Source organism: Rhineura floridana, chromosome 12 (assembly GCF_030035675.1).
Source record: "Rhineura floridana isolate rRhiFlo1 chromosome 12, rRhiFlo1.hap2, whole genome shotgun sequence".
NCBI lineage: Eukaryota > Metazoa > Chordata > Lepidosauria > Squamata > Rhineuridae > Rhineura > Rhineura floridana.
The window spans coordinates 34356549-34376948 of record NC_084491.1 but is presented as its reverse complement, the minus strand read 5'-3'; the positions used below and the strand labels follow the sequence as shown (position 1 = coordinate 34376948).

Genomic DNA, 20400 nt, shown 5'->3' with positions numbered 1-20400 from the left:
TTTAACTCACTGCTCATCAGGTGATGAGAAGGGCGATTAAATCCTGCTCAGTTTGGATGCTGCATGCTGCCACATACCTCTCTATCCTGGCATTTGACAGTTAAGTTGTGATGTCTTGTGGGAACACATCTTTTCCTGATCTATTCTGGTTGGAACTGTTTTACTTGTTTTTATAACTGTCTTATCTGTTTTTATAACTATATTTTCTACTGATGGAAACAAACCTGGTATGTTATGGTGAAGGGCAGGTAAGAAATCTTACAAACACTGTAAATATTTTGTAAAAACAATGCATATATAAGTATACATTTCAATCCATATTTCTATATGAATTGTCATAGGATTTTTTAAAACGATTATGATAAATCACAGATAAATGTGGAAACAGGAAGGAATGAACTTAAGAATAAACATATGTGGTATTGACACAAATCAGAAGTAGACTGATCCATACCTCCCCACCCCTGCTTCAAAGTAAGCAGGTACAGGTTTGCCAACGTAGCATCCAATACAAGGGCTCATCTACATGGTGGTTTACTGTGTAAATCCATACTAATCCAATCCTCTTGATAATACAAACAGAGAAGAAAATAGTCTTCGCTCCCTTTCTTTAGTGCTTCCAGACACTTTGCTCCAATGCTTTTACGTGGGTGTGTCAATCGTTCCCCTCTCCCTCCTCCTCCCTTCATTCATTTTCTTTCCTGTAGGCTGACAATCAACTTCTGGTTGCTCTCCATTCTGCTGGCCTTTTTTTTATGTTGCTGAAAATGGTGCCTTATTTTTCTTTCCCCCCTAATTGTGTGCAAAAGCATAACTGCTCAAACAGAGTTTTGTATTTCAGCTCTACTGTACTAGTGAAAATAGAAATAATTGCACTTCCAGGTTATTGTTTTTTAAATGAAACCTACCGCAGCTGGTAGAACAAACTGAGCATGCTCGGTTGCCAAGTAACCAGAGGGAGTGGAAATGTTAAATTAGAGTGTGTGGTCACTAGGAAACTATGTGATTGATCTTTCCCCTCAGTGTGAATAGAAAACACCATATTTGTAGCTGGCCTTACTGTGGACAGTGCAAATATAAAATGGAGGTAAAAATTGCATCTTTAGTACAAAGTAATGCTCCCATGTGGATAAGCCCTAAGTTGAAAGAAAAGTCAGAATCACCTGACATCTTAACAGCTCTGTGATCTGAATCTCAGGCCATTTATATGGGACCATCAATCAATGGAACTCAAAGGAAATTGTGAAGAACAAATTGAAGGGGAAGATCTCCCTGCCCTTGCTGCCTGGCCCCCAGAGAGAATGCTGCCAGCCCCAGGGCAGAATTTAATTGCTCGTCAAGGCCCCTGCTCTTTACTCAGTTGCCAGAATTTGCCCACAGGCCCTGTCTTAATACCAATGGAAGGATGCTGCTGAGAGCTCTACTCCATGGTCCCCTATTAACTTTTCCCCTTTTGCTTTAGTTGCGTGGCCACCTGGGCCCATCATTTGCCTTCCACAGCCCTGCATAACACAGTGGAAGTCACTTTCATGCAGACAGGTGGTTAGCCTCAGCACTTTGCCTCCTCCTCCCCCAGAAAGCAGCAAGAGGCAATGCAGAGATGAAAGCATTTCAATGATGAAAATGAGCTTCCAGGAGAAGAATCGGACTTGGAAAAAGACAGGCACTGATTGAATGAAGAAACAGAGGAAGGTAGGCTAGTCAGTTCCTGACAAGGTAGGGCAATACCTTTGTGTGTGTACATGTGTCCTCACCTTCCTTGAGTGGTGAAAACCTCTAGGGGCAAGGCCACCTGACTTCCACTGAATGAGAACGCACAATGGAGACTTGCAGCATTTTTTGTGCTATTGGCTTTACTTACAAATATGCAAGGGAACAGAAGTGAGCAAACAGCAGGCACCCCTTCAAGTTTGCAACACATCACATGCACCAAATCAGAACCTTAGAGGGGGGGTCCTACATCACCATGATGCTTTCAGCCAACTCATAACGCTCTCTCTCACTTCCCAGCTGCAAAGTGCTGTTCTTTCTTTGCATCACCTGTCTCAGACCTAAACACCTGAATCTTCTCTTTAGCGCCATGCTTCTTCCAAGCTCTGAGGGTTTGCTCCTTCAAAACACTCAAGAAATCTCCAGCTGTTGGGAGATTGTCCACTAACTCACTGATGAACCATCATCAACCATCATCTAACGGTGGAATCCTACACCAACAGTTGTAACGATATGTTCAGGGACTTTGTCATACAGGGGAATGGTTATACTTTTCTATGCTTGGATTCCACAGCGAAAGAAAGAAAGAAAGAAAGAAAGAAAGAAAGAAAGAAAGAAAGAAAGAAAGAAAGAAAGAAAGAAAGAAAGAAAGAAAGAAAGAAAGAAATTGTAAAAAATGTCTTGGTACTTTAAATGAATCCTGGTCTCCCAAGCCCAGATGAACTGCACCCCAATTCAAACATTATTTCAGAGCCACTGACTGTAACCTTTGAAAATTCTTGGGAAATGTGTGAGGTGGCAGAATGGAGATGGGCAAAAATTTACCCTTGTCTTCAGAAGGAGGCAAAAAGCAGATCTGGGCAATGACAACATGTGAGTCAGATGCCAATACTAAGCAAAATTCTAGATGAGCATCTCATATGTGGCTGGAGTGGCCCCCAGGGAGGGGTGGCACAGTGCACCAGGCCTCCTGGCAGCAGTGCCACTGTCACCTACTGAGAGGGGTGAGGCAGCAGGGAGGTCAGCACTGTGCAGGTAGAGTCAATCCAGCACTCCCACTAGTGCACCCCTGCAGCACTGACATCCCCACTGCCTCCCTCTCGACAATAGTTGGATCCTGCATTGCAGATCCTGTATTGAGCAGGTGGTTGGTTTAGATGACCTCTAAGTTCCCTTCAAAGTTTACACTTCTATCATTTTACATTTCCTATGCATTTGCCGCCCAGCGGAGCTCTTTCGAGTTGTCCGGGGGCTTCTCCATTCAAACCCTCCGGACACGGTGGAATCATCGGAGGCCCGCTGTAATCAGTTTGCCGATCACTTCCAGAATAAGATCTCATGTATCCGCCGGGACCTAGACTCTCAAGTTATAGCAGTAGATCCTAGTGAGGTGTCCGGAGCACAGTCTTGTCCTGTTTTGTTGGATGAGCTTCAGTTGGTTCAACTCGAGGACGTGGACAAGGTGCTTGGACAGGTACGTGCAACCACTTCGGTACTGGATCCTTGCCCCTCCTGGCTGATAAAAACTAGCAGGAATGGAACAGGTAGCTGGGCCAAGGAAGTGATAAATGCCTCTTTACGAGAGGGAGTGGTCCCGGGCTGTCTGAAAGAGGCAGTGGTGAGACCACTCCTGAAAAAGCCTTCCTTGGACCCAGACAATTTTAACAGCTACAGGCCAGTGGCGAATGTTCCATTCCTGGGCAAGGTCTTGGAACGGGTGGTTGCTGGCCAGCTCCAGGCGCTATTGGATGAAACTGATTATCTAGATCCATTTCAATCGGGTTTTAGGCCCGGTTTTGGCACTGAGACAGCCTTGGTCGCCCTGTACGATGACCTATGTCGGGAAAGAGACAGAGGGAGTGTAACTCTGTTGATTCTCCTTGATCTCTCAGCGGCTTTTGATACCATCGACCATGGTATCCTTCTGGAGAGGCTCGCGGAGTTGGGAGTTGGAGGTACTGCTTGGCAGTGGTTCCGCTCCTACTTGGCGGGTCGTCTCCAGAAGGTAGTGCTTGGGGAACATTGCTCGACACCGCGGGCTCTCCAATATGGGGTCCCGCAGGGGTCAGTTTTGTCCCCCCTGCTTTTTAATATCTACATGAAGCCGTTGGGAGAGGTCATCAGGAGTTTTGGAGTGCGTTGTCATCAGTATGCTGATGACACGCAGCTCTACTTCTCCTTTTCATCTTCTTCAGGTGAGGCTGTCGATTTGCTGAACCGTTGCCTGGCCTCGACAATGGACTGGATGAGAGTTAACAAACTGAAGCTCAATCCAGACAAGACTGTGATGCTGTTGGTGGACGGGTTCTCTGATCGGATGGTGGATATATACCCTGTCCTGGATGGGGTTACACTCCCCCTAAAGGACCGGGTTCGTAGTCTGGGAGTCTTTTTAGACTCTTCCCTCTCACTTGAGGCTCAAGTAGCCTCGGTGGTTAGGAATGCGTTTTACCAACTTCGGTTGGTAGCCCAGCTACGTCCCTATTTGAGTAAAGAGGACCTTACATCAGTGGTACATGCTCTGGTAACCTCACGTTTGGATTACTGTAATGCGCTTTACGTAGGGCTACCTTTGAAGACAGTTCGGAAGCTACAACTAGTGCAAAATGCGGCGGCCAGATTGCTGACAAGGACCAAGCGGTCCGAGCATATAACACCTGTTCTGGCCAGCTTGCACTGGTTGCCAATATGTTTCCGGGCTAGATTCAAAGTGTTGGTATTAACCTATAAAGCCTTATACGGTGCGGGACCACGATACCTTGCGGAACGCCTCTTCCGATATGAACCGGCCCGTGCACTACGTTCTGCTACGAAGGCCCTCCTCCGGGTTCCAACTCACAGGGAGGCCCGGAGGGTGATGACAAGATCTAGGGCCTTCTCAGTGGTGGCCCCCGAACTATGGAACAGTCTCCCTGAGGAAGTACGCCTGGCGCCGACTCTGCTTTCCTTCCGGCGCCAGGTCAAAACCTTCCTATTCTCTGAAGCATTTTAAGTTACATTGATCTAATTTTAAAAATGTTTATTGTATTGTTGATTGTATTTTAATATTATTTTGTTATTCATTGTATTTTTATACTATTTTATGTTCACCGCCCAGAGAGCTATCGCTAGTCGGGCGGTATATAAATTTAATAAATAAATAAAAATAAATAAAAAAGTCACACAGTTTTCTGGTATTAGCTGTGGGATTCTGAGAATCTTCTTTTTTAAAAAGAAGAAAACACATCTATGTTATTCTCCATGGTTATGGAGAAATCCCTTAGCATATTTCATGGTTCATGGTTACTCCTCAAAATCTCAAGGTGTTTGCAATCATGAAAGGATGAAATTATTTCATTCAGCTATGGTACCAGATCTTTAGCCTTCTCTGTAGCCTTCATTCTGGTTTTGGGAGTATCTATTTTGTTGGATTAGCAACACAATTGTTACTTTCTGTAACAGCTCCAGTGTCAGTGGGGTGGTGAATCTGCTCTAGGTTTTAATCTGGACTTTCAAGGAGCTGTCCAAGGTGCTAAACAAAGTTCAGACTAAATCCCAGGGTAGATTCACTGCTCCACTAACATTGGAGACACCAGTTTCCATTGTTTGTGTGTGAGACGCCCTGGAAAATATCCCTGCCTGAAACCTTGGAGAGCTGTTGCCAGTCAGTGCAGTCAATATTGAGATGTGGCAGTGGTTTGATTCAGTATAAGACAGCTTCCTATGAGCTGAGTTCATGAGTATTGGTCCTCCTCTTCTGTTTCATGAAAACAAAACAAAGTTGTGCAGCCAAAATAAAGGGTGAAAAAAACCCAAATCTACGCAAATATCTACTTTCTTCCAAGAATGAAATGTATACCTATCTAAAGTTGCACATATCCCATCTCAAACTTTAGAGAGCTAACAACATTAGATAAGACAACAGTAAGATATGATCACTAAAACATCATTGCAGGGGGGGGGGAAATCAGAAACAAACGTAAGAAGGTAGGAAGAGCCCTGCTAGATCAGGCCACTGTTCTCACAGCGGCCAACCAGATGCCCATGGGAAGCCTGCAAGCAAGACGTGAGTGCTATGGCACTCTCCAGAATAAATACATGAATATAAAAATAAAATACACCCCTACTGGACTAAAATAGCAGTTGTTAAAAAAGAAGTGACCATTCCTAACCCCTGCTACATGTACACCAATATTCCCCCACATGGCTTAGAAACAACTGTAACTAAACAGCGTATAAGTTGTCAAAGTAAATAAATAATGGTGTGGTGTAGTATTATTTCATGGGTATTTGGGGGGATTAAACATGGGGGATGGCAGCAGCAAGCATACATCATGAGTGCTGGTGATCTTTGTGACACCCCCTCTCAAAAGTTCAGCTCATGCCCCTGAAAATATCTGGAGTGTCTCCCAAATTCCACTGCTGTCAAAGGGGACTGTGAAATGAGGTAGGGGGGGTCATTTCAGCTCAGCTGCAAATGCAAGCTTACATAGGCATTAAGGAATCACGCAGTGCACAGCCTGCCATTTCCTACACTGCAGATGGAGAGCTATATATTTGGAGAAAGTGAAAGCATATTATCAGGGGGGGAAATTCTCATCTAGCATATCTTTAACCAAAAAGAACAAAACCATCTTTTACAAATCTTTGCAGGACAGGCAAACTATGCCACATTCATTTCCAAGATACACAGCAGAGCCCTCAGCAATGTCTAAGACGGGACGTGCACACCCTGGTCTTTGGAATGAACCCAGGAGTTTTTTATAAGCATGCTCCTATTTTCCTCTGAAATGCTGTGAAGTGTGCTTTTTCCATACACCCACCCATGGACAGGGATAGAATCCACTGATCAGTGCCAGTTCGAAAGCATTCCATTGACCTAACAGGATGTTATTGATTCGCATTCATTCTTTGTCCACTAGCCACTGTTTTTCCCTCACAAAAATATTAATATTAATATCAATATTTTGAAAGGAAATATCAATAAAAATATTGTTCTTAATATCAATATTTTAGAGGTGAGCGTTTTTTTTAAAAAAAAACATCTGTTTCCGAAAATAGCCATAGAAAAAAGCTACATAAAGATCCAGTCTGCAACAATAAACAAGCAAGCGAATGGAAAATTCAGTACCAAATCCAGATTGGGGAGTACATCCCTGCCCATGAGAAACTTTGGGTCCCATAGACTTCTATTACAGCATGTATCCAAACTTTTATTTAAAAAGGGGGAAAAGTTCCTTAGGTGTCCAATTCATACATTAAGAATTTAAGGTGTAACACTTTGAAACAATATTCTGTCTGAACAAATGCCAGAGGTTTCCTTTGCCTTGGGCCAGAGCTCTCCCAATCTGCCCCAAAGTTGGCAGCAGTTCATTAACTAGCCTTTAAAATCACATACACTTTTCCTAGTTCCCACAAGGTCCTGAATCCTCCAAATCCCAATTATTTACTTGCATATCTGACGTTTGGCTGGAAGATTTTAAGGTAGAGGATGTATGTCACTGTTTGAAATATTAGCTTTATATGTATTATTTGGGAAAAAATAATAAAAATATTATTTAAAAAAAGACAGTTAAGACAGACTTCCAGTGTGGATGACAGGGCAGCTTGCCCCTTGAAAGAGCAGGATTCTATAGACCGGAGGGGGGGGGACCTCAGGCACGGGGCAAGATTGCAAACCTCCAGGTTTCTACCTAACCCTCGAGACTCTCCCCAGCCATGATCCTTCTTCCCAGGCTGTACCCCTCATGGGCTGCTTTGCACACCCCTTGAACTGGAACGGATCCTTGAATATTGATCATGCCTCTTGCTTACTTGGATGAAGGATACCAATGGGCTTGTGAATCTGTGAAGCTAGCTGACTGTACAAAGGTCAAGGTTGCATTAGTTGGACCATCCACTCTTGCCTCTGGCCCCATCCACCACTGGTCTGTGGCCCTTGGGGGGTTGCCCAGGAGGGAATCCACCTGTCTGGCTAAGAAAGGTTCCCCACACCAGCTATAAATCTTCAATTGTTACAATGTATTCCTCTCTTGTGGAAGCCAGATGTCTTCCTTCCACAATACAGGAAGAAATAGAGAGAAAACAGCAAAAGCAAACAGGTAAGATTGTTTCAAATACCCAAAGATATCAAGAACTGGGGTCAGGAGCCATGGCATCAGCTTGAGGATGGATCCAATATAATTACACCTCCTCCGCTTCCTGATTGCTGCGTCAACATTTTCCCCCTCCATGTGATTGGCTTTGATTTAAGACATGTGGACAGGTAATAACAGTTTGCATGATAAACAGAAAATGCTCTGGCTGGTAATGTATCCCCCCCTTTTTTTCATTTTTAGCTGTTTCATGGGCAATGGAGATGGTGAAGAGAAGGGAATGCTAACTCTATTTATTTTTCTTGATTGCTTTAAGAGAAAGAAAAAGAAGAGAAAAAGAGTCCTGGCATTTTTTCTGGCCTTCTATTCATTAGTCTGTCAATAATGCTCAGCCCCAGCATATCGACGGCGGATTAGCTCAGGTCGACTTGGTGTACAAGACCAATGCCTTCCTTAACCCAGCTTGTTTCCAAATCAATACACCCATCAGCATTCGAAAATTAGCCGTAGATGAGATTCCAATACTCAAGTCTGTGTGTCATGTTAAGAGGACTTCCAGCCAACTCTTAGAGAGATGGCTGATGGCAAAGGGATTAGAATTCCCCTTCTCATTCACTCTTACCCAGAATCCTACTAGTGTGCTCACATCACACTCACACTTTATCCTCACCCACCAGCGGGAATGGGGGAGAAATTCAATTCAGTTTGTATTTCAGAACAAATCTACCTCATTCACACTGTCCGAAACAACATGTGAACCGAAACCCAGACATCCGTCAAAATTTGCACTTTTGCAGTACGGTTCGCCAGCCCAGTAGTGTGTACAAAAATGTATATATTAGTGGAAATAACATGAAAATGCACTATATTTAGGGAAATGTGTTGCAAAAATGTGTGCTTTAGGGAAAAATTGCATCAAAAATGTGTATATTTGGAGAAATGTGCACTAAAATGCTGATGAATTTACAAGAAGAGTTGATTTTTTTAAAAAAATATTGCAAATGGATGTGGAAATGTAGAGAACTGAATTCAAGACTGGAAAAACAAGAAACAAAGGAAAACCAAAACTGACAAATTCACCCATCCCTACTCACCAGCTCTGTCTGTCTGTCTGCCTCTCTCTCTCTCTCTCTCTCTCTCTCACACACACACACACACACACACAATCTCACAAGCTCTTTCAGCATGCACAGTTTGAGCCACTGTGACCCTCTGTTAGGCAAGCAACTTCACACTTTGCACAATCAAAAGTAAGAGCCACTAAGCTAAGGGAAAACAAAGCAAAACACTAAGATGTGCAAGTTCGTGAGTGAGTGAGCAAAGTAGCGACACTGAAGACTAATTCAACGTTATCTCTGTTTCATTATTAGCAGATCGGTATCAAGTTTATTTGTTCCAACACGAGGACTAGAAGCTCGCATTTTGAAATGGAACCCTCCTCCATTCTAGACTACCAACCCCGTGCCCGTACCTTGCACAATGAGATGGACCCGGGATGTTTTGGGATGATTGTCTGTCTGCACGGAACATGTATAGGGCCCCTCGTCGTACACATCCACGTCATTTATCCGGATGGCATAGTGGGTTTTAGTGTTGGCAATAAGCTCCACTCGGGGGTCCAAACACCACTTGTCATTGCCAGCATAAAGAATACTGCTGCGGTTGAGCCAGGCTACCCGGGTCACTCGGTTATCCACGATGCACCTGAGTTAAGAAAGAGAAAGGGACAGAGATTATCATTATCAGCATGTGGGCCTTTTAAAATGCTATTTTATATTATTTCCGACTCTCTGCCTCTTTTCTTCCCTCTTTCCCTTTTTTAGCTTTGCTGTGAGCAGCAGTTTCTTGGAGCCAGTGCCTCCTTTCTCCCAAGAGGAAAATGTCAGCACTTTACCTGGATCCAAGGGCTGCACTCCGAGCGTCTTGCTCTGTCTAAAATTTTAACCTTAACCCTCAGATCCATTCTGGCAGTTTTCCAAAGCAGAGAATATCAATTATTTCAGAGCTCCACAACCTCAAGCTCTTGTTAAGCTGCTCCTTTGACACCCGAAAACCATTTTCAAAGAAGCTCAGCCACTCTTTCCTGGTCATCTCATAAGACTCCAGTCCATTCCCTTAATTTTCACCATGCACAGTCATTGCCAGCATCCTGTACTAACGTCTTTATACTTCTAACTTTTTTTGCAAGTTCTTGTAACTTACCCTAAACTTTATTTTCTTTATAACTCAGGGCCCAAATATCTGAAAGACATCTCTACTGACCCTCTTGGATGTTGCCATCAGTAGAAGGGGCTCTTTTGCTAGTTCTACCACCCTCAGAAGTGCAGAGCATGGCAACCAGGAAGAGGACTTTCTCTGCTGCAACATCTAAATTACAGAACTCCTTCCCCATAGAGATGCATCTAGCATCTTCATTGTACAGCTTTCGCCATGTGCTGAAGATGCACCTCTTTACCGTGGTCTTTGACAGCTAAGGGATTTTGTCTTGTGATAACCATCTCTTTTGCTGAATTTATACAGTTCTGTTCTTGTTGCTATGGTTTTACTTGTTTGTGTAAGCATAACTGTTTAATCTGATATCTATATATTAGTAACCAGGGATGGGTGTATCTGTCAATACTGGTTTTGAAAAAGATAAAATTAAAAAAAAAATTAATTCCTGGTTTCTCTTCACTTCTCATTTTCCAATCATAATTTCAGTTCTCCATATTTCCAATCAGTTTGCAATTTGTTTATTTTTTTTTTTAAAGTTATCATGAAAACTTGCCAGTTTGGTGTGAACAGAGCTTGGAAAAGTTACTTTTTTGAACTACAACTCCTATCAGCCCCAGCCAGCATGGCCACTGGATTGGGCTGATTGGAGTTGTAGTTCAAAAAAGTAACTTTTCCAAGCTGTGGGTGTGAACTTCTATTTATATACATATTTCTGTATTAACTTTTGACTAACATAACATTTTTGTAGGCAATGTTGCCTAATACACAAATTTTTGCAAAATTATTTCTCCCAATATAATGCATTTTGCATGTTACTTTCACAAATATATGCATTTGCATGCACACTTTACTCTAGTATCTGAATTCTTGTACACATTAGTTGACTAGAGAACCACACTGGAAACTTTGGAGAAATGCAAATTTCAAAGGATGGCTGTGTTTCGGTTTGTATATTGTTATGGAAAGTGTAAATTAGGTAGCATTGCCTTGAAATGTGAACTGAATCAAATTTCTCCTTTATCTACTATATACTTTGACAGATTGTTAACTGTGCATTTGGACACCTCTTAAAATATTGTAATCAAATTTGGCATGAAATAAAAAAAGAGGTTTTTGTCTATGTCTGGGTGTAACTGGATGCCATTTTCAATCAAGATAACAGACTGGACCTTTCAAAATTGCACTGGTCCTAACCAAGTTCGTTATGATGCTTCCTGAGATCAAGGAGGAGGTTTTCCTCTATGTCTGGATATAAGTCAACTCCATTTTGAATCAAGATACTTTGAACCTTTCAAAACTGCATTGATTATAACCACTGATTTTGAAATTGTACTGATTTTTGTTTGTTTCTTAGAATTCCTGAACAACATGAGGTACAAGTCTGTTAGTCTTAAATAATGGGAAGTTGACTAAGTCTTTGATCAAAACAGAAGGAGACAGGCTCTGGTGCTATGTGGAAGATTTGACTACTCTCTTTTGACTACCACTTGGTGCTTCCCCCCCTCTTTGTTCCTGACAAGTCTTTGATCAGCCATCAAGCATGGATGTGGGCTACAGTTGGCTCATGTCAGCTCTCAGGGCTCTCTCTCTGTTTAGGCAGAGTGAGGCAGTCACACCAGGCAGAGAAACTAGGAGATGGAAAGCAGAGTGAGATATTGGAGTTGGGTTTTCCAAACAGCCTGTCTTCCATCCCTTAAGCAAGGTGGCTGACCTGCTCTGGATGGTGGCAGGTGCTGTCCTATTGCCAGCGCTGAAGTAAGATTCAACTTCCAGTTCAATCAGTGTCAGTAAATGGATTAGGGGAACTAACATATCATCCTTTGTCCCAGGCAACAGAATGTGTTGGACCAGCCCAGTCAGCCTTGCCCAACTTGTGACCTGACCAAGCCAACTGTAGCCCATCAGAGATGGGAGCAAACATCCCAGTTTTGCTACCTGTCAAAACAGAGGCATTATCAAACCCTTGGGAGATAAGAATCCATGGCTGGTGGGCTACATGTTTGGGTTACAAGCTACGCAGGTCTGAAGCAAGTACTGCTAATAAAATATGCTTTGTAGCAGCCTGGAAAATTTGAGAAAAGGTGGCCGTGCAAGATGGCTATGCAAGATGGACAAGAAGAGGCCAACAAACCCCAAAACATCCAACATTAACTCGGGCAATAGGAAATGGAGGGACATCATTTAAACACTTTTCCAGCACATAATGGATTGCCTTGTACCCAGTGATGGGTGACACATGTGCAGGGAAGCGGGGAGAAATTTGATTCAGCTTGCATTTAAAGGTGAACCTACCTAATTTGCCCTTGCAAACAAAACCTAATTTGCAAATCGGAACACAGCCATCCTTTGACATTTGCACTTCTCTGAATTTTGCAGTCCAGTTCTCTAGCCAAATAATGTGTACAAAAATGCATATACTAGGTAAAGTGTGCATATAAATGGATATATTACTTAACATAGTATGCAAGAATGCATTATATAAGGGGAAACTGCTTTGCAAAAATTTGTGTATTAGGCAACATTCCCTACAAAAATGTGTATATTGGACTGCAGCTTTAAAGCAATATTCCTGATTGCTTTATTTTATGTACACCGCCCAGAGAGCCCTTGGGCTTAGGGCGGTATATAAATTAAATAAAATAAATAAATAAATAAAATAAATATTAAAATAAACACACATTAAAATGCTGCTGATTTTTCAGGAGATGAACCAAAATGGACAGATTCACCCATTCCTACACATGTGGCTTCAAGCAACTAAATGTGTGAACGGTGCCTTTGAGAAAGCAACATCAAAGAGAGAACTCTCACCACCAATGCAGTGTTTTTCAGGCATCACTTCACACATGTAGCCGAAAGGTGTTGAGGTCAGGTTCACACATGCATACACATCACTTGGTTGATCTGCACTTGATAACTGTATACTGGATGGTGAACAGCTGAATGTGTGAGCTGGATGCCCTGAAGAGCATTGTGGCTGAGGTGACATGAAAGTTTGATATGCAGCATTTGAGGAATGGTGGCACCTCATTCAAACACATGGGCTGCCACTGATGCTGAAGTCATCAAGTGATGAATATGTATGTATAAACCACTTAGACATCTACTATAAACTGCTTAGCGGTCTTCTGTTCTACTACACAGTATATAAATTTTGTTAAATAAATAAAAATAAACCAGCTTCAAGCATGCAATAATCAAATGCAGAATACACAAGTGATGCAATGAAAGCTAGTGTGCTGTAGTGGTTAAAGCATGCATGCAGGACCTGTGGCCCTCTAGATGTTGCTGGAGTACAACTCCCATTATCCCTGGTCATTGTCGATATTGGCTGGAGTTGGAATCCAGAAACATCCAGAGGACCACAGCTTAGCCACTCCCGGGTTAGAGTAACAGAGAGACACAGGTTAAAATCCCTGACTGGTCACAAAACTTGTGAGACACCATCTCTTAGCCTAACCTACCTCACAGGATTGTTGTGAGAATGAAATGGGGGAGAGGGAAGACCTGCTCTGAACTACTGTCTACTGACTGGCAATGTCTCTCAATCCAAGGCCCAATCCTTGGTCTACTATGTGTGGGAGGGAAAGAGAGTTGTGGGACCTCCAGTGGTGTAGAGAGGGGAAGGGAGATATAGAGGTTAAAGACCCATCTTGGCTACTTTCAGGTGGTTGCATTTAACTGTGACTTGCCAAACATTGGATTTCTCAAGGACAATTTCAGGCCCTAAACTCAAATTAACATAATACAACTACATTACAATAACATAGGAACATAGGAAGCTGCCTTATACTGAGTCAGAACACTGTTCTCTCCAGCTCAGTACTGTCTACACTGGCTGGCAGCAGCACTCCAAATTTCCCAGCCCTGCCTGGAGATGCTGGGACTGAACCTGAGACTATCACTACGCAAAGTAGATGGTCTGCCATTGAGGTATGGCCTTTCCTCATAAATTCACGTTTACTGGGGAGAAATCCCACCAAACTTTGTGGGACGCACAACACAAACTTAAGCATGGTGGATAGACAAGGATGGCGGTCACTCTACAACAGGGGTGGGGAACTGGTGGTTCTTCAGATGTTGCTGGACCCCAATTCCCATCAGCCCCAACTGACATGGCCAGTGCTCAGGAATGATGAAAGTACATGGGACAGAGTGCTGGAAAGAGGATTCGCAAGCGCCACTATCCCCCCCTTTCTCTGGCATTGCTAGACTCAATGGATATCAGTGGCTACTAGCCATTATGGCTATTCTCTGTCTCTATAGTCAGAAGCACTTTGCCTCTGAATACCAGTTGCTGGAAACCACAGGAGGGAAGAGTGCTCTTGTACTCAGTTCCTGCTTGCGGACTTCCCATGGGCATCTGGTTGGTCACCTTGAGAACAGGATGCTGACTAGATGGGCTGTTGGCCTGAAACAGCAGGCTCTTCTTAGGTTCTTAAACTCCTATGACTCCAGACCTATTAAATCAACTTCAAATATATTATTTAAATAAGTTCAGGAGCTCAACACCTTCACTAACAGTTTATGTCACTTCACTCCAAAGTACTCAAATCTTAATTTGAAGTTTCACGTTTCTAATTGAAGGCGAAATGGAGAAATGTTGTCCATTTTCAGCTGTTTGCAAGCATTCACGTCATCGATTATGTACCACAATCCCTAGCACACTTTTCACTTTCCTCGCTTGCATATCAACCACTCTGGGACTTCATTTCATGAGTGGCTCGTCTGACTCATTTTGGATTTCTCACTTGTCCTTGATCCCAAATCTTGAATGGCGCTATTAAACGAAGGCATCGTATGCTGCCAAGGCATCTCATTTTGACAGCAAAACCTCCCAGCAAGTAAACTGGCTGAGAAGGAGCTCATTTTAAAGCATGCTTCGCATTTAACAGCCCTCATAATTCAGTGGAAGAGCTATGTTAAAAGGCCAATGATGGGGTATAATGTTCAAACATAAAACCTGCTCAGGCTAAAGACAGAGTATTTGTATTATGTCCATGGCTTATGCCATTACATTTTTTTTTTACAGTGGTGGCAATGCAAACTGATTCCTGGGTTACTATCTGATGGATCACCAGATATTACATAGATGTCACCAAACACAAGTAGAGCTAATGGACCGCTCATCAGATTGCTGAAGCCAATGAACCAAGGCAAGTTCCCCCATTTAGGAAAGGGGCACATCAACCTTTCCAGGATGCTACAAGGCCTAGTTTAATAGAAGTGCTTAATTGTGGCTCAGCCTTGCACAGTTCCCATGCTTTTCAATAGGACTTGCACTGGACAATTTCCTGGTGGATTGTAGCCCGTGGAGAGCAGTGGCAGAAGCAGTACTACCACGGATAGCAATAGGGATGGAAGGATCTATCCATTTCAGTTCCCTCAGTTTCTAATTTCTTTTTAAAAAATAAATTCAGTTCTCTACATTTCTGCAACAATTTGCATTTTTAAAAAAAGAAGGGTCATGAAAAATTTTCACCATTTTAGTGTGGATTTCTCCTAATAAACACATTTTTGTATGCAGTTTTGACTAATGTACACATTTTTGCAAGCAATGTCTTTGAATGTAACACATTTTTGTACCTTATTTTTCACTAATATATCCATTTTTATGCACACTTACCCAATATATGCATTTTTAAAACATCATTTGGAGAATTGCATTGCAAAATTCAGATGTTCAAATTTCAAAGGCTGGCTGCATATTGATTATATTGTTTTGGAAAGTACCAATTTGATAGATTCACCTTTAAACGTGAACTGAATCGAATTTCTCCTCCACCCCTAGATAGCCGTAGTGCATATATACACAACTTAGAAGCTATTCCTGCACACAATTACACACAATTACATGTTCAGGCGGCATGTGAAGTAGTTCTATACATCTACTAATGTATGCAGATAGAACTCTATGTAAGGGAAGACCCTAACTGAACCAGGGTTGCCCATACACAGTAGATCTCTATGGGTATCTTTCAGTACATAGGAATATAGGAAGTTGCCTTGTGGCAAGTCAGACCATTCGTCCATCTAGCTCAGTATTGTCTAAGCTGCAGTGGCTCTCCAGGGTTTCAAGCAGGCGATGCTCAAAGTGGAGATGTGGGGGATTGAACCGGGGGCCTTTTGAATGCAAAGCAGATGCTCTGCCACTGAGCTACAGCCCTTCCCCTGTAGACCGCCTTCACACACCGCCTAAATGCTTCAATAGTGGGGCAGCATGGCCACTGGACATATTGGCAGCTGCAGAGAGGCCCAGCTTGTGTGACCACATGTTCCTCACCTGAGGGTCATTTCCTCTCTGGTCCATTGTGGGAAATTTAAATGCTGACCCCTTCTTCAACTTAGACAACAGAATGACGTTTCAAAGACTCTAGTGATAAATAGGCACTTAACTTTTTGCCCTCCTGCTTACGGATCTGGCCTCTGACTCTGCTGCCTATTCTGGCAACCAAAATCACTGCTTAAAAGTGACTGACCTCCTCATCTTTCCTCATGGTGGGACCACCAAAGGATGCACTAAGAGACAGCTGAGGAACTGCTCAGCTTGGGACGCTCCCCAGGCCACACCCCTCCTCCCCCTCCTCCTCCTCCTCATCTATTACCTGGCCTTCACCCAAAGGTCCCATGGCAGGTTACAACAATTTTAATACATGATATTAAAAACAATTTAAAAACAACCAAAAATCCCAAACTTGGGTGGGTCCTAAAAATACATGTCTCAGGCGTCAAAGGCCAAGGTAAAGAGATGTGTCTTCAGTATTCACCTAAAACTGTACAGCAAAGTTGCCAGATATAACTCTGTGGGGAGGGAGTTCCATAATGTAGGGGCTGCCACAGAGAATGCCCTCTCCCAGGCCATCCCCACCCCCATAGCTTCTGAAGGCAGTAGAACTACCACAAGGGCCCCCCATGCTGATCACTACACTTAAGAGGGTCTGTAGGGAAGGAGGAGGTCTTTCAGATATTTGGACCTAAGGCATTCAGAGCTTTAAACACTAGCATGAACACCTTGAATTTGGCCTAGAAACAAACTGGCAATCAATACAGCTGTTTGAAAACAGGGGTTACAAGAGATCTAAAGGGAACCCCAGCCAGTAATGTGCCTGCTGCATTTTGGACCAGCTGAATTTTCTGAATCGTCTTCAAGGGCAGACCCATGTGGAGCGCATTACAATAATCCAATCTGAAAAATTCCAGAGCATGGAGCACTGTGGCCAAATCATCTCTGTCCAGCAGGAGCTGGAAAAAGGCACTCCTAGCCACTGAGGCCACCTGAGCATCCAGTGACAATGATGGATCCAGGAGTACTCCCAAGCTGTGCACCTGCTCCTTCCAAGGGAGTGCAACCCCATCCAGAACAGGCCGCCTTCCCACCTCCTACACATGAGAACTCTGGACATACAACACCTCTGTCTTTTCAGAATTCAGCCTCAATTTATTGGCCCACATCCAGCCCATCACTGCCTCCAAACACCAGCCCAGCACTTCATGGGCACATCCCTTGGGTGTTTCTGCCTGGTTGGAATGCACCCTTAAACTCTGATAATGTCTCTTGCTTGTCTGGATGGAGGACAGTGAGAGGGGTGTGTGAGAGTGTGTAGAAACTAGTCCAATGTACAAAATTTACATTTGTCGCTCTGCCCATTTTTGCCTCTGACTCCACCCGTCAATGCCATGTGGACCCTGGGAAGATGCCCAGAAAGAAATGTGAACCTTGGGCTGAAATAGGTCCCCCACCTCTGCATTAAAGAGGTACCTTGTGTTTACTTATTTTACCTCCCAGAAATATTGCTGGAGATGGAGAGGCACAATTATATATTTCTGACTACAGCCTTCTGCCGAGAGAGAGAAAGAAGTTGCTCACACCAGTGAGAAAGATTTAAGACAAATCTCTTTTTGGTTCTTCTTCTTCTCATACCTGACCTTTGTGAAATGCAGTGGCCTGGAGACCCGTGGACAATAATGGAGCCAGACAGTGTGTAATCCAAGCATTCCCTCCATCAAATGGGCATTTAAGTGCTTTTGAAAGGCAGCGGGGCTCAGGCAACGCATGACGATACAGTGAAATAAGTGTTTTCACCCTTCATAGCGTCTGGTCACACAATCTTCTTTATTGCGTGGACACACTCCTCGAGTCCCTAAGATTCAGAGTGCTCAAAAGCCAGGTTGCTCCCCCTCCTGCAGTCTCTTCTTAAAACACAAGAACTTCTTTTTACTATCTTTGGAAGCACAGTGGCCTAAGTCACAGACCTCACTGTGCTTGACTTTGAGCAAAATAGATCCCCAGTTTAAAGTTTGGCTGGGTTAGCTGGGTTAACTGGGTTGTTTCCTTTGTTTTTCTTTTCTTTTCCTTGTTTTGGTTTCTGCAAACCACAGTGAAATCCTAGATAAATGAAAGCCAGTATAGAAATGCTTAGATAAATGCCTAGATCACAAAGAGCACCCTTTGATCTGACATCCCTTCCTTTTAGGCCCCATCTGCACTATACATTTAAAACAGTATCATATCCCTGCTGCTGAAAGAATTGCACTGGCTACTCAGCCAAGTTCGAGGTTCTAGTTTTGGTTTACAAAGCCCTGTACAGCTTGTGACCTGGATACCTAAAAGACCGTCTTATCCCTTGTATACTCAGTCAACCACAGTGCTCTGCAGGTGAGGGCCTCCAAAAGATACCACTACCTCCCCAGTCAGCTGCTCCCTTTGGTGGTACATGGTTTGGTTTCCTCTCGCTTAGATTATTGTAATGCACTATAAGTGGGTCTACCCTTGAAAACGGCCCGTAAGCTGCAACTGGTGCAGAATGCGGCGGCCCGCCTAGTTAAAGGCAGCTGCCGCCGAGATCATATCACTCCAGTGCTCAAGGAGCTGCACTGGTTACCGGTGGTCACCTGGGCCAAATTCAAGGTATTGACTTTAACTTTTAAGACCCTATATGATGCCGGCCCAGTCAACCTAAAGGAACGCCTTCAATATCACCAGGGGTGCCATTTAACAAGATCGACCATGAAAGGCCTACTCTATATCTCACCAGTTAAAGCAGCTAGACTGGTGAGGACTAGGGCAAGAGCCTTCTCAGTTGTGGCCCCCACCTTATGGAATTCTTTACCAATTGACCTCTGCCAGGCCCCCTCCCTGATGTGCTTTCGCTGGGCCTTGAAGACCTGTTTCTTCAATCAGGCTGTTGAGGTGGGTTAGGTTTCACAGGTTTTGCAGTTATTAGTTGTGATTTTAATTTCTGGGTATTTGTTTTTATATTGTGTGTATTATATATTTTTACTGTATGTCGCCCAGAGTGGCGGGACAACCTGCCAGATGGGTGTCTAATAAATAAATCAACAAACTGAAGACCTTCCTCTTTCAACAAGCCTTTTACACAGAGATCCCAGTCCGCGTCTGTGAGGGAATTGCTTATAAAGATGTTTCTAAAGTTGTTTATTAAAGAGGTTTTTAAGACGATTTTGTTTTAATATGGTTTTAAAGATGTTTTGTTTTAGCATGTTTCAACGTGTTTTGTTTTTAAGACGTTTCAAAGTGCTTTTAGTGTTTTCATTTGCCGTCCTGGGCTCCTTCTAGGAGGAAGGCGAGGATATAAATTTAATAAATAAATAAATAATTCCAATTTAACAGTCATGGCTTCCCCCAAAGCATCCTGGGGACTGTAGTTTGTGCTGAGTGTTGCTAAGAGCTCCTCATTCCCCTCATAGAACTACACTTCCAAGAGAGACTGACTATTGAACCACTCCGAGATAAACTTTAAATGTGCTCTGAATTGGGATTTCTTCCCCCATCCCTACTTGCAAGCATAGCTGCTTAAAAAAGGGCAGGCAGAAAATGCTTTGAGAACCCCCACATGGAACATATCGTCTCTTTAAAACAGTCATGCCATACCACAAGGAAGTCTTCCTTTGTACTTGCTAAAGTCCAACATCACCCCACCAGCTACTCAAAAGGATACAAAGTCTGCTTCTCTCCATCCCTTGCTCTCCCTTTTAGTGTTGGCTTCCCCAGCGGCTAAAATCCTGCTGTCACTTCCATGCAACATTCAAATCCCATTTCTTCCAGCAGGACTTAACTGCGCATTATACTGGGCATCGGATTCTGGCTTCCCTTAACCGCTTTATGCATGGAAGAACAGCTTTCCATGAACTCCTTTGGCACACCACTTCCGCTCCTCTGCTCTAAGGCCATTGATGCCTGATCCTCACCGTTCCTGACAGGATGAGCTCAAAACAGCTCAGCAAAGCGCCGCACCTCTCGCCCCACTTTCCAATCCCCTAGTCGTTGTAGCGGTGCAATCGTGGCAAGCTTAGAATCGGCCCTTGTTATGCTGAACTCGAGGAAACTCAAAGCCCTTTGACACACGCATGAGCACACACATACGCTAAGGGAGAGGTACCA

General features: G+C 43.4%; 1 protein-coding gene across 8 annotated transcripts in view; it reads right to left on the bottom strand.

The window, feature by feature from the left end:
• NTM (neurotrimin) overlaps positions 1 to 20400 on the bottom strand; it is a 1016090-nt gene that overhangs the window by 190705 nt on the left and 804985 nt on the right. For all 8 annotated transcript variants that reach the window (XM_061592407.1, XM_061592408.1, XM_061592409.1 and 5 more), the window contains one exon: positions 9256 to 9488. In XM_061592407.1, coding sequence (XP_061448391.1) covers positions 9256 to 9488 — 233 coding nt within the window. The remainder of the gene's footprint in view (positions 1 to 9255; positions 9489 to 20400) is intronic.